Source organism: Indicator indicator, chromosome 25 (assembly GCF_027791375.1).
Source record: "Indicator indicator isolate 239-I01 chromosome 25, UM_Iind_1.1, whole genome shotgun sequence".
Lineage (NCBI taxonomy): Eukaryota > Metazoa > Chordata > Aves > Piciformes > Indicatoridae > Indicator > Indicator indicator.
In genome coordinates, this window is record NC_072034.1 from 2,382,393 (window position 1) to 2,395,486 (window position 13,094).

Here is a 13,094-nt window from a genome sequence, read left to right on the forward strand (position 1 = left end):
AGGGGACCAAGTTCCTTCAGCTCTACTTGCTGGGTTACCAAAGTGCATAAATCCTTCCAAAGGGCAGTGGTAGAAAAAACCACCATGGAGTAACAGCATGGCCCAGCTGTTGTTTGCTCTGCAAACAGCAGGGTTCTGCCAGAGGGCTTGGCCCTCAGCGTTCCTTGGAGTGTCCTCCTGCCGTGGGATGAGATGGGCAAGATGGTTGGGATCCTGGAGGTTAGGAGGAGACACACACCAGGCTGAGCCTGCAGTTTGGGTTGGAAGAAAGTGAATTGGTGTCTGAGGGAAGCTGGCTGCTCCTGGCCTGTGGGAAAGCAGGGTCAGGCTGGCAAACACCGTGTGGTTTGGAAAGGAAAGCCAGGCAGTGAGGGAGAGCTGTGCTGGCTCTGACCTTTAGGAGTGGCCAAGGGAAGCCTTGGGAGTGTGGCTCAGATCCCTTTCTGCTGTGTCAAGGAATGTAGCAGGTCAGAAGGGACCCTCAGAGGTCATCTCCTCCAACCCCCCTGCAGGCAGCAGGGACATCTCCAACTGGATCAGGCTGCCCAGGGACACATTGAGTCTGAATGTCTCCAGGGATGGAGCCTCAACCACCTCCCTGGGCAGCCTGTTCCAGTGTCTCCCCACCCTCACTGTGCAGAACTTCCTCCTGATGTCCAACCTAACTCTGCCCTGCTCCACTTTCAAACCATTGCCTCTTGTCCTATCCCCACAGCCCCTTCTGAACAGTCCCTCCCCAGCTCTCCTGGAGCCCCTTTCAGGTACTGGAAGGCTGCTCTAAGGTCTCCCTGCAGCCTTCCCTTCTCCAGGCTGAGCAGCCCCAACTCCCTCAGCCTGTCCCCAGAGGGGAGGTTCTGCAGCCCTCTGATCATCTTGGTGGATTTTCCCCAGACTCTACAGAAGTCTCTGTTGCTCAGTTTGCACCATGACCCTTGTGTGCAGGAGCAGGGCTGTTCCCAACCTGCTCCATACCCCATGGGTCATCTAGAGCACCCTTGTTCTTCATCCTGGTCCAGTCTCACACCTTGTTTTCTTCTGGCAAATGTTTTCTCTTTCTCTCTGCACCCTCCCTGGAGGTGTTCAAGGCCAGGTTGGATGAGACCTTGAGCAGCCTGGGCTGGTGAGAGGTGTCCCTGCCCACAGCAGAGAGGTCAGAACTGGCTGATCTTGCAAGGTCCCTTCCAGCCCAACCCATTCCATGCAGAGAAATCCCAGCTCACAAAAGAATTTGTTACCTCAGCTGAAAAATGCTCAGACTGAACCCACAGCGAGCATCCAGGACCCAAATCATTCATTTTGCTAATTCCTGTGAAGAATTTCTCCTTAAACCTCACCAGCACAGATCTGGGCTCAGCTCAGCTTCTTCCACAGCCAAGGAAATGTTGGGTTTGGGGTTTTTTATTTTTATTTTAATCCCTGAACACAAGTGGATTTGCAAACAGATGCATTTGAGGCTCTGCTTTGCTATTTTAATGGTATTGCTCAATTGGCCTCCATGGGGTTGAGCCCTGGTTGCCTGATTTATTTCAAGTCCCTTTCTCTTCATCAGTCTGCAGAGGTTTCCCTGCCAAGAATAAGTAACAACATCTCTGCAAGGCTTCCAGCACTTCCAACCTTCCAAGTTTCTGATGCCCAGAACTTTTACTACTAGAAGACAGAAGAGTCACAGAATGGTTTGGGTCTCCCTTTAGTGATCAGTTGCTCTTTAACAGGGAGCAACAAGGTGGTGACTTCTTCTCTGCATTGATTGATTGAGACTGGAGGTGAGGGAGAAATTCTTGAGAGTGAGGGTGGGGAGACACTGGGACAGGTTGCCCAGGGAGGTTGTGGATGTCCCCTCCTAGAGGTGTTCAAGGCCAGGCTGGATGTAGTCTTGAGCATCCTGGGCTGGTAGAAGGTGTCTCTGCCCATGGCAGGGGGGTTGGAACTGGCTGAGCTAAAAGCCAGTTCCAACCCCCCTGCCATGAGCAGGGACACCTCCCACCACCCCTGGCCTCATCCAACCTGGCCTTGAACACCTCCAGGGATGGTGACTCCACCTGGGCAGCCTGTGCCAATGCCCTGAGCACTCTTGCAGCAAAGAGTTTGTTCCTAATGGCCAACCCAATCTTTAACTGGATCAGGTTGCAGGCTCTCAGGATGTTAGGGCTTGGAAGAGACCTCTGGAGGTCTTTGAGTGCAAAGAGCAGGAGTATAGAATCCAGCACAGGTCGCACAGGAACACATCCAGATGGGGACTGAAAGTCTCCAGAGAAGGAGACTCCCTGGGCAGCCTGCTCCAGTGCTCTGTGAGCCTCCCAGTGAAGAAGTTCCTCCTCATGTTGAGGTGGAACCTCCTGTGCTGGAGTTTCTATCCATTGCCCCTTGTCCTGTCACAAGGTGCAAGTGAGCAGAGCCTGCCCCTGCCTCTTGACCCCCAGCCCTCAGATATTGATAACCATTGATCAAATCCCCTCTCAGGGCCCCCTCTTGTTTGCCCTTCAGTGCCTGCAGGGTTGGCATGGTTTGACAGCAGCTCTGAGCTCCCCAGGCAGGTTCCTCCTCTGTGATGGCTGTGCTGCAAGCTGCCTTTGGAGCTTTGCTCTGCAGCTCAGGAGGAGCTTTTTTTTATTATTTTTTATTTTTCTCTCTTTTTCTCTCTTTTTTTCTCTTTTTCTTTTTTCTTTCTTCCTCTTTTCCTCTCTTCCTCTTTTTCCTCCCTTCCTCTTTTTCCTCCCTTCCTCTTTTTCCTCCCTTCCTCTTTTTCCTCCCTTCCTCTTTTTCCTCCCTTCCTCTTTTTCCTCCCTTCCTCTTTTTCCTCCCTTCCTCTTTTTCCTCCCTTCCTCTTTTTCCTCCCTTCCTCTTTTTCCTCCCTTCCTCTTTTTCCTCCCTTCCTCTTTTTCCTCCCTTCCTCTTTTTCCTCCCTTCCTCTTTTTCCTCCCTTCCTCTTTTTCCTCCCTTCCTCTTTTTCCTCCCTTCCTCTTTTTCCTCCCTTCCTCTTTTTCCTCCCTTCCTCTTTTTCCTCCCTCCTCTTTTCCTCCTTCCTCTTTTTCCTCCCTTCCTCTTTTTCCTCCCTTCCTCTTTTTCCTCCCTTCCTCTTTTTCCTCCCTTCCTCTTTTTCCTCCCTTCCTCTTTTTCCTCCCTTCCTCTTTTTCCTCCCTTCCTCTTTTTCCTCCCTTCCTCTTTTTCCTCCCTTCCTCTTTTTCCTCCCTTCCTCTTTTTCCTCCCTTCCTCTTTTTCCTCCCTTCCTCTTTTTCCTCCCTTCCTCTTTTTCCTCCCTTCCTCTTTTTCCTCCCTTCCTCTTTTTCCTCCCTTCCTCTTTTTCCTCCCTTCCTCTTTTTCCTCCCTTCCTCTTTTTCCTCCCTTCCTCTTTTTCCTCCCTTCCTCTTTTTCCTCCCTTCCTCTTTTTCCTCCCTTCCTCTTTTTCCTCCCTTCCTCTTTTTCCTCCCTTCCTCTTTTTCCTCCCTTCCTCTTTTTCCTCCCTTCCTCTTTTTCCTCCCTTCCTCTTTTTCCTCCCTTCCTCTTTTTCCTCCCTTCCTCTTTTTCCTCCCTTCCTCTTTTTCCTCCCTTCCTCTTTTTCCTCCCTTCCTCTTTTTCCTCCCTTCCTCTTTTTCCTCCCTTCCTCTTTTTCCTCCCTTCCTCTTTTTCCTCCCTTCCTCTTTTTCCTCCCTTCCTCTTTTTCCTCCCTTCCTCTTTTTCCTCCCTTCCTCTTTTTCCTCCCTTCCTCTTTTTCCTCCCTTCCTCTTTTTCCTCCCTTCCTCTTTTTCCTCCCTTCCTCTTTTTCCTCCCTTCCTCTTTTTCCTCCCTTCCTCTTTTTCTGCAGTTGTTTTATGGCAGCTGTTTGTTGTTGAAAGCCCTGAGCTTGTTTGTATAGCTCAGCATGTTCTGGTGGTGCTTTCAAGCATCCTCCCCCCCCCAATCCTCTTTTGATGTGGTGTCAGAGGGGGTTGGCTCCCTCCATAACTTTCCCTCCCCCCTTTATCTTGGATGCTATCATGGTCCATGTGCTGTTTGGAAATAGCTTTGGATCTGGGAGATGTTTGTTGCTCTTGGAATGTTGACCTCCAGTGCGTTTCGTGGATGAAAAGCAGGACCTGAGTCCAGCAGCATTCACCCAGAGTTTATAGCCAGAGCCTTCCCTTCAGCTTTGGAAGCATGGCTGAGATTCCCTGTGGCAGGAGAGAGGTTGTTCCCTTGGGATTAAGGCCTTGGTGTCATTTGCTGTCAGGCTCCTTCCATGCTTCTGCTCCTGCTGCCTGGTCATGGAGAAAAGAAGGCTCTGAGGAGACCTTAGAGCAGCCTTCCAGTACCTGAAAGGGGCTCCAGGAGAGCTGGGGAGGGACTTTGGACAAGGGCTGGGAGTGCCAGGATGAGGGACAATGGCTTTGAGCTGGGAGAGGGGAGATTGGGACTGGAAATAAGGAAGAAATTGTTGCCAGTGAGGGTGAGGAGAGACTGGCACAGGTTGTCCAGGGAGGCTGTGGATGTCTCCTCCCTGGAGGTGTTCAAGGCCAGGCTGGGTGAGCCCTTGAGCAGCCTGGGCTGATGGGAGGTGTCCCTGCCCATGGCAGGGGGTTGGAACTGGATGAGCTTTAAGGTCCCTTCCCACTCCAACCATTCTAGGATTCCATGGTCATCTCAAACTGTTCTTCCAGCTTCAGTGGTCTCCCTTACATCACCACCACTGCCATTGTTCCCTGGGGACCCTGGCCAGTGCCACCACACCAGCTCAGCCCAGCCCAGAGCAGGGCTAAGCTCAGCTCCTGTGAGTTAGGGACTGAATCCAAGCTGAAGTCTGCAGGTTTGGGTCATTATTGATAGAACCAACAGTTCCTTTAGGGACAGGACAAGAGGCAACAGCCTCAGGTTGTGCCAGGGGAGGTTCAGGTGGGAGATTAGGAACAATTCCTTCCCAGCAAGGGTTGTCAGGCTCTGGAAGAGGCTGCCCAGGGAGGTGGTGGAGTCCCCATCCCTGGAGGGATTTCAGAGGTGTGGATGTGGTGCTGAGGGATGTGGTTCAGTGGCAGTGGCTCAGCAGCAGTGCTGGGGTTGTGAGCTCTGGGTGAGAGGTTGGGCTTGAAGATCCCAAAGGTCTCTTCCAACCTCCAGAGTTCTGTGATTCCATGATTCTTGTCCTCTCCTGGGTGCTTTTCTTCCTTTTTTTCATCCTCACCTGTCTCACCACCTCAGGCTGTTTCCCCTCCAGCACTGAAATCCACCTTTTGGGGAGGGCTGCAACTCTCTGTCCCTATTTATGGCTCCATTGTATATTCCATGGAAAAAATTCTTCCTAAACCTTCTCCCACCCCAAGTTATTCCTTTGATTTTTTTTTTATTTTATTTTTTTTCTTCATGACTTATTTTTTTTCACCATCTTTGTTAGCTTTCCCCCAGCCTGCAGGGCTCATTAAAGCACGCAGGGCAGGAAATGGAGAGAGGCACAAGAATGGGAACCTGCTTGCCAAAGAGGGAAAGTTGGCAAAGTCTCCTCCCAACAGGGAAATTCCTTGGCTGCCAGGAGCACCTTCATAGTGAAGAGGCCCCAAAATCCTGCTGGGAATGTCATCCCACAGTGACATGGCAGTGAGGATGTTTCCTTGTTGGTGGGGAGGTTCTATCAGTCATGCTCAAGGGTTGTCCTCAAACGGGTTGGAATGTTGGCAGTTCAGGGGTCTGTCAGCCTTGAGATCAACCTGGGGGGAAGTCACAGGATCCCAGCATGGTGGGGGTGAGAAGATGACCTCTGGGAATCATCTGCTCCAACCCTCCTGCTAAGGAGATCACCCACAGCAGGTTGTCCAGGATCACAACCTCCAGGTGGGTTTGGAACCTCTCCAGAGATGGAGATTGGCAGTGGTTTTGAACGGGAAGAGGGAAGATTGAGAGTGGGGATGAGGGAGAAATTCTTCCCAGTGAGAGTGGGGAGAGACTGGTACAGGTTGCCCAGGGAGGCTGTGGATGTGCTCTCCCTGGAGGTGTTGAAGGCCAGGTTGGATGAGCCCTGGAGCAGCCTGGGCTGGTGGGAGGTGTCCCTGCCCAGGCTTTAGGTGAGATTCCTCCTCTTGCACATTTGCCCAGCCCAGCTGGGGACTTGCCACCCTCCAGACTGAACACAGCACCCTGGGTTGGAAGGGACCTTCAAGATCATCCAGTCCCAACCCCCTGCCACGGGCAGGGACACCTCCCACTGGTCCAGGCTGCTCAAGGCTTTCAGCACCTCCAGGGAGGGAGCATCCACAACCTCCCAGGGCAACCTGTCCCAGTGCCTCCCCACCCTCACTGCAGAGAACAGATCTGAGGAGCAGCTTGGCAGCTGCCAGGAGAACTTTGCCAAGCTCCTGCTCAGTTGCCATCTGTTGGGGTGCAGGCTGAGAGCTTTGTGTCCTTCAGCAGCCTGTCATGCATGCAGGCTTTTATCTGCACCCAGGTGTCTCCTGCTGCTGCTGGGCAGTTGGTTGGTGGTGGTGGAGGAGCCCAAGCTTTGGCCTGGGGTCTGAGTGGCTGCAGGTGTGAGGGCTCCTGGGAGGGCCAGCCCCCAAAAAGCAGCTGTTGGGCTTTGTCTTGTCAGAAGGTTGGAATCCACTTAGTGCCAACTGAACAATTCAGCACAATTATGCTTTCAGCTACATTAAGGAGTAACTCCATAGTAAGACAGTGGAAGGAAATGAGCCATTGTCCAGCACCCCCTTGCTCTGTGACTCAGGCCAGTGGTTGGAAGGGTGTTTGAAGTTCTCTTTGTTTGGGCTGCAGAAAGATTCTGCCACATTTCCACCCCGTACCCCCCCAGCTTTTACACACTCAGTTATTCCTTTTATGTCACTGAGTCCTGGGAATTCCATTCTGCTGCCTCCCCTGAATGCTCATCTCTGCAGAAGCCACCCAACAGCTGGGGCTGTCCCTCATGGTCACCCCCTGGGCTTTGGTCTGTGCTGGTGGCCAAGGGAGGAAAGCAGCTTGGAGGCCCAAAGTGAGAGCTGTCCTCTGAAACCTCCTCTGGAAAACACTCCCTGAGGTGGAGCTCTGCACCAGGCAGCTGTGGGAGATGAATATTGGGGTTACTTATGGGCCCCTCACTCCAACAAGGACATGGAGGGGCTGGAGCAGGTCCAGAGAAGGGCAACCAAGCTGGGGAAGGGTCTGGAGAACAGGGCTGGGGAGGAGCAGCTGAGGGACCTGGGGGTGTTTAGTGTGGAGGAGAGGAGGCTGAGGGAGATCTCATTGCTCTCTACAGCTCCTGAGAGGAGGTGGCAGTGAGGTGAGGGTTGGTCTCCTCTCCCTAGTCTCAGGTGATAGAAGGAGAGGGAATGGCCTGAAATTGTGCCAGGGAAGGGTTAGGTTGGAGTTGAGTAAAAATTTCTTTGCTGCAAGAGTGGTCAGGGATTGGAAGAGGCTGCCCAGGGAGGTGATGGAGTCCCCAGCCCTGGAGGTGTTTAAGGCCAGGCTGGATGTGGCTGTGAGCAACCTGCTCCAGTGTGAGGTGTCCCTGCCCATGGCAGGGGGGTTGGAGCTGGCTGAGCCTTGAGGTCCCTTCCAACCCTGACAATTCCATGATTCCTGAGGAGCTGCCCAGCTCCACACCTTCCCCCAAGAGGACTGGTTTGTGCCCTGGCTGCTTGCAGCAAGGCTCCCTGCTGCAGCTGCAAGGGAGCAGATGGTGCCTGGCTGTCCTGCTGGGCACTGCAGGAGGCTCTGCAGCCTCTCAGGGGCTTAAGGCAGGTCAAGCCATGCTTGGAGCCTAATTGCTGCTGACAGGAAGGCTGGCTGAGGGTTCTGGCTTGGGTGTGGAGATGGAGGTGAGCACAAGCTCCTCCTGGTAGACCTTTACCTACCCTGCTGACAGGGCCCACAAGCTTAGAAACATTTCACAGTGCTTAAAACTAAGCAGCTGTGGAGAGAACATCTGAGTGAAGTCATGGAATCAGAGCATGGTGGGGGTTGGAAAGGACCTCTGGAGAGCATCAAAGTCCAACCCCCCCTGCCAGAGCAGGGTCAGCTAGGACAGGGCAAACAGGAACACATCCAGGTAGGTCTTGACACAGCCTCTCTGGGCAGCCTGCTCCAGGGCTCCAGCACCCTCACAGAACAGAAGTTTCTGCTGCTGCTGAGGTGGAACTCCCTGGGTTCCAGCCTGTGTCCATTGCCTGCTGGATGCCCATGGCATCCCCATTCCATACAGTGGAGTGCTGAGGACTTCTGCTGGTGGTGCGGGGAAGAGTCAGAGCACAGCTGGCTCTGCAGAGCCAACCAGGAATGCAGTGCAGGAGCTCTTCCCCCCGCCCCCAGCATCCTTCTGCAGCTGGAATTGCTGAGCTACCAGGCAAGCAAAGATTTTTGTGGAAGCAGTCAGCACCCCAGAGCATTTTCTTTTCTCTTTGAAGTCTAACAACAAAGGAAGATGATGTTTGTGGTGTGGCCTGCTGAGTTCGTGCATTCAAGGCATGATCTTGCAACCCAGAGATCCAGACCTTCCCTTAATCCCTCTTTGTTTGTCCTTCCACCAGCCACTGTCACTCCGAGGGTCCCACTGAGGAGAACATAAACAGAGCTGGAATTTGCTTAATCATCTCAAGAGGGTGGAAGAGAGCTGGGCTGCAGGTCAAGGCACAGGCATTTGTCTCTCTAATTCCTCAGTGTGGGGGTTCAGCTACTGTGGAAGTGGAGCTAGGGCTGAGCCTGCTGAGAAAGATAAGGAAGCAAGGTTGTCATCTTCATTGGGTTCATAGAATCATTGGGTGGCTGAGGTTGGAAGGGACCTTAGAGATATCTGCTCCAACACAGGTCAAAGCACACAAGTTCCAGTACATCCCAGAACCTCCTTGCTCTCTACAGCTCCCTAAAAGGACCAGCTGAGGTAAGGGTTGGGCTCTTCTCCCTAGTCTCGGGGGGTAGAAGGAGAGGCAATGGCCTGAAATTGTGCCAGGGGAGGCTTAGGTTGGAGAGGAGCAAAAATTTCTTTGCTGCAGGAGTGGTCAGGGATTGGAAGAGGCTGCCCAGGGAGGTGGTGGAGTCCCCATCCCTGGAAACATTCAATGCCAGGTTGGATTGGGGCTCTGAGCAACCTGACCTCTTCAAGGTGTCACTGACTCACTGCAGGGGGTCTGGACTAGATGGACTCTAAAGGTCCCTTCCAACCCAAGACATTCTATGGTGCTGTGGCTCTTTTCTACCCTGGCTTGCCAAAAGGCCCTCTTCAAAATAAGCAACAGAGACCAGGGGCTTCCCCAGGCTGCTGGAGGGGCAGGAGTGACTCTAGGGGTTGGCCTGGTGTCCTTGCTTCAAGGCATGCTGAAGGGACCTCTGGAGGTGTTCCAGTCCAACCCCCCCAGCAGAGCAGAGCCATAGAATCCAGCACAGGTCCCACACCTGAGGTGGAACTGCCTGGGTTCACTGCAGCATCCAGCTGCTCCTTCCCTCCATTAGCAGGCTCGTGAAGGAGGGATGGACATTGCTCCCAGTCTGGTCCTGTTTCTGGTGGTGTTGCTGTTGGGTTAGTGAAGCTGTGGAGCCTCCCCAGATGCTGCTGCCCAGCTGGGTTTTCAGGAGGAGGCTTAAGGAGCTTGCTGCTCCTCAACTTGGGTCAGAATCCTTTGCCAAAAGGGAACTCAAGCTTGGGTGACATCATCCTGCTCCTGGAAAGCCTGCCTGTGTGGCCTGCAGCAGCAGCAGGGCAGAGCAGGGACACAGCCACCACTCTCCCAGCCTCCTCAAGTGCAATTCCTTCTTCTCCCTTTGAGCTTCTTCCAGGAGGCAGCACCACAGCATTCCTGCTGAGAGCAGTGCTCCTAACGCTGGAGGCCCCACCAAGAGGGCCCCACCAAGCCCAGGCAGCCCTGCCTGCTGAATCTGGTGCTTTTCAGCCCTGCAGCTGCAGGAGTGGAATCCAGTGCTGGGCTCTCCAGTTCAAGAGGGACAGGGATATACTGGGGAGAGTCCAAGGGAGGGCTCCAAGGATGCTGAAGGGATTGGAGCACTGCCCCATGAGGAGAGGCTGAGAGCCCTGGGGGTGGTGAGTCTGGAGAGGAGAAGACTGAGAAGGGATTTGATCAATGTTGATAAATGTGAGGGCTGGGGGTCAAGAGGCAGGGGACAGGCTCTGCTCACTTGCTCCCTGGGACAGGACAAGGGGCAATGGATAGAAACTCCAGCACAGGAGGTTCCACCTCAACATGAGGAGGAACTTCTGCACTGTGAGGCTCACAGAGCACTGGAGCAGGCTGCCCAGGGAGGTTGTGGAGTCTCCTTCTCTGGAGACTATCCAGCAGCCCCATTTGGATGTGTTACTGTGTGACCTGTGCTGGATCCTCTGGTCCTGCTCTGGCAGGGGGGGTTGGACTCGATGATCTCTGGAGATCCCTCCCAACCCCTAAGATGTTTTCCTGTGTGACCTGTGTTGGATTCTAGGTCCTGCTCTGGCAGGGGGGGTTGGACTGGAAGCTCTCCAGAGGTCCCTCCCAATCCCTCTTAGGCTGTGATCCTGTGGAGCAGATGACAGGACGGCTTGAGCCGGCCGGAAGGGACCTTCAACATCCATCCATCTGCAGTCCCCCGCCGCGGGCAGGACTGCCCCCTGGCAGCGGCTGACGTCTCCCTGTTTCTTGCAGAGCCTTTCCCGGGGGAGCTGAGCTCCCTGTCCTGCAGGCAGGGCTATCCCCCGGCAGCGGCTGACGTCTCCCTGTTTCTTGTAGAGCCTTTCCCGGGGGAGCTGAGCTCCCTGTCCTGCAGGCAGGGCTATCCCCCGGCAGCGGCTGACGTCTCCCTGTTTCTTGTAGAGCCTTTCCCGGGGGAGCTGAGCTCCCTGTCCTGCAGGCAGGGCTATCCCCCGGCAGCGGCTGACGTCTCCCTGTTTCTTGCAGAGCCGTTCCCGGACGGCCCGGGGGAGCTGAGCTCCCTGTCCCGCGGGCTGGAGCGGCAGCTGCGGGAGCCCCTGCGGCGCCGCAGGCACGCCGGTGGGGACGAGGACGACTACAACATCGAGGTGCTGCTGGGCGTGGACGACTCCGTGGTGCGCTTCCACGGCAAGGAGCATGTGCAGAACTACCTCCTCACCCTCATGAACATCGTGAGTGCCCTCCACCACCACCAGCAGTCCCTCCTCAGCTCTCCCAGCCCTGCCTGGATGGGGTAGCTTCAGGCTGCACCCTTTTAAATCTTCCGTGGGTCTTGAACGGGAAGGAGGAGTTCTGGGCTCCTGAGTTCAAGGAGGACATTGAGATCATAGAATAATTTAGGGTTGGAAGGGACCTCAAGGATCAGCCAGTCCCAATGCCCCCCCTCAGGGACACCTCACACCACAGCAGGTTGCTCACAGCCACCTCCAGCCTTGCTGCAAAAACCTCCAGGGATGAGGCTTCCACCACCTCCCTGCTCCAACCTACCTCTACTTGAAGTCTCTTTTATTCCCCAGTCACTCCTTCTGCTGGCCCTCATCTAAAGGCCACTGAACTTGAGAGGAGCCTTGGGCAGGTAGAATCATAGAATCATCAATCAGGTTGGAAGAGACCTCCAAGATCCTCCAGTCCAACCTATCACCCAGCCCTATCCAATCAACTGGATCATGGCACTAAGTGCCTTATCCAGGCTTTTCTTGAACATTTCCACCACCTCCCTGGGCAGCCCATTCCAATGGGCAATCGCTCTCTCTGTGAAGAACTTCCTCCTAACATCCAGCCTGTAACTCCCCTGGCACAACTTGAGACTGTGTCCCCTCATTCTGCTGCTGGTTGCCTGGGAGAAGAGACTGACCCCCATCTGTCTACAGCCTCCCCTCAGGTAGTTGTAGGCAGCAATGAGGTCACCCCTGAGCCTCCTCTTCCCCAGATTAAACACCCTCAGCCTCAGAACATTCTGCCTGAGGGCTATGTGGTGATGGGGAGTGTCATCTGCATTCCTTGCTTCATAGAATTGACTTGAGACCCTTCTGAGAAGATTCTAGTGGTGGTGTGAGCACTTGAAATGTGGTTTGAGGCCTTCACTAACCTGCTGTAGTGGGAGGTGCTCCTGCCCATGGCAGGGGAATTGGAACTGATGGTCTTTAAGGTTCCTTCCAACCCAACCCATTCTGTGAATCTAGGCAAATGACATCTCCATGGCCTTGGAGGTGTCCCTGCCCATGGCAAGGGGATTGGAGCTGGATGGTCTTTAAGGTTCCTTCCAACCCAACCCATTCTATGACTCTATGCAGATGACATCTCCACAGCCTTGGAGGTGCCCTTTGTAACCTCTGTTTCTTTTTCCCCCCTCAGGTGAATGAAATCTACCATGATGAGTCCCTGGGGGTTCACATCAACGTCGTGCTGGTCCGGATGATCATGCTGGGGTATGCAAAGGTGAGCTGAGCACTCTGAACCACTCCTTCACCTTCGTCTTCTTTGTACCTGTGGTCCACCTGGATTCCACAAGGGGCTGTGGAACAGGCCTGAGGATGCAGGGGAGAAGCACTGCCCTGCTTGCTCCTTCTCTAAAGTGTGAAGAGTTCTCCTCAGTGTCAGTTGATGGAACATCTGGCTGGGATGTAAGCTGTGCCTGGAGCACTTAGTGGCTTCCTGAGATCCCCTTTAGCTATCTGAGGTGGGAGAAGGCTCCTGGTGATAATGGTGGGGTGAATATTACCAACTGCAGAGATTGAGGTACTAGAGCATGAAGGGTCTGGAGAACAGGGCTGGGGAGGAGCAGCTGAGGGACCTGGGGGTGTTTAGTGTGGAGAAGAGGCTGAGGAGAGACCTCATTGCTCTCTACAGCTCCCTGAAAGGAGGTTGCAGTGAGGTGTGGGTTGGGCTCTTCTCCATAGTCTCAGGTGATAGAAGGAGAGGCAGTGACCTGAAATTGTGCCAGGGGAGGGTTAGGTTGGAGAGGAGGAAAAATTTCTTTGCTGCAAGAGTGGTCAAGGATTGGAAGAGGCTGCCCAGGGAGGTGATGGAGTCCCCATCCCTGGAGGTGTGCAAGAAACCTGTGGCCATGGCACTTGGGGCCAGGGTTTGATGACCATGGTGGGGCTGGGTTGCTGGTTGGAGTCAATGATCTTGGAGGTCGTTTTCCAACCCAAACAGTTCAAGGATTCCATTCTGTTAGGGTAGTGGGAGCAGAGAAAGGGGGAGTGAGGCAAACCTCGTGTGAGT

At 54.1% G+C, this 13,094-nt stretch overlaps 1 protein-coding gene across 1 annotated transcript in view; it reads left to right on the plus strand.

The window, feature by feature from the left end:
- Nucleotides 1–13,094, plus strand: part of ADAMTS3 (ADAM metallopeptidase with thrombospondin type 1 motif 3) — a 68,222-nt gene that overhangs the window by 35,881 nt on the left and 19,247 nt on the right. The window contains exons 5-6 of the mRNA XM_054392284.1: nucleotides 10,833–11,038; nucleotides 12,222–12,305. Coding sequence (XP_054248259.1) covers nucleotides 10,833–11,038; nucleotides 12,222–12,305 — 290 coding nt within the window. The remainder of the gene's footprint in view (nucleotides 1–10,832; nucleotides 11,039–12,221; nucleotides 12,306–13,094) is intronic.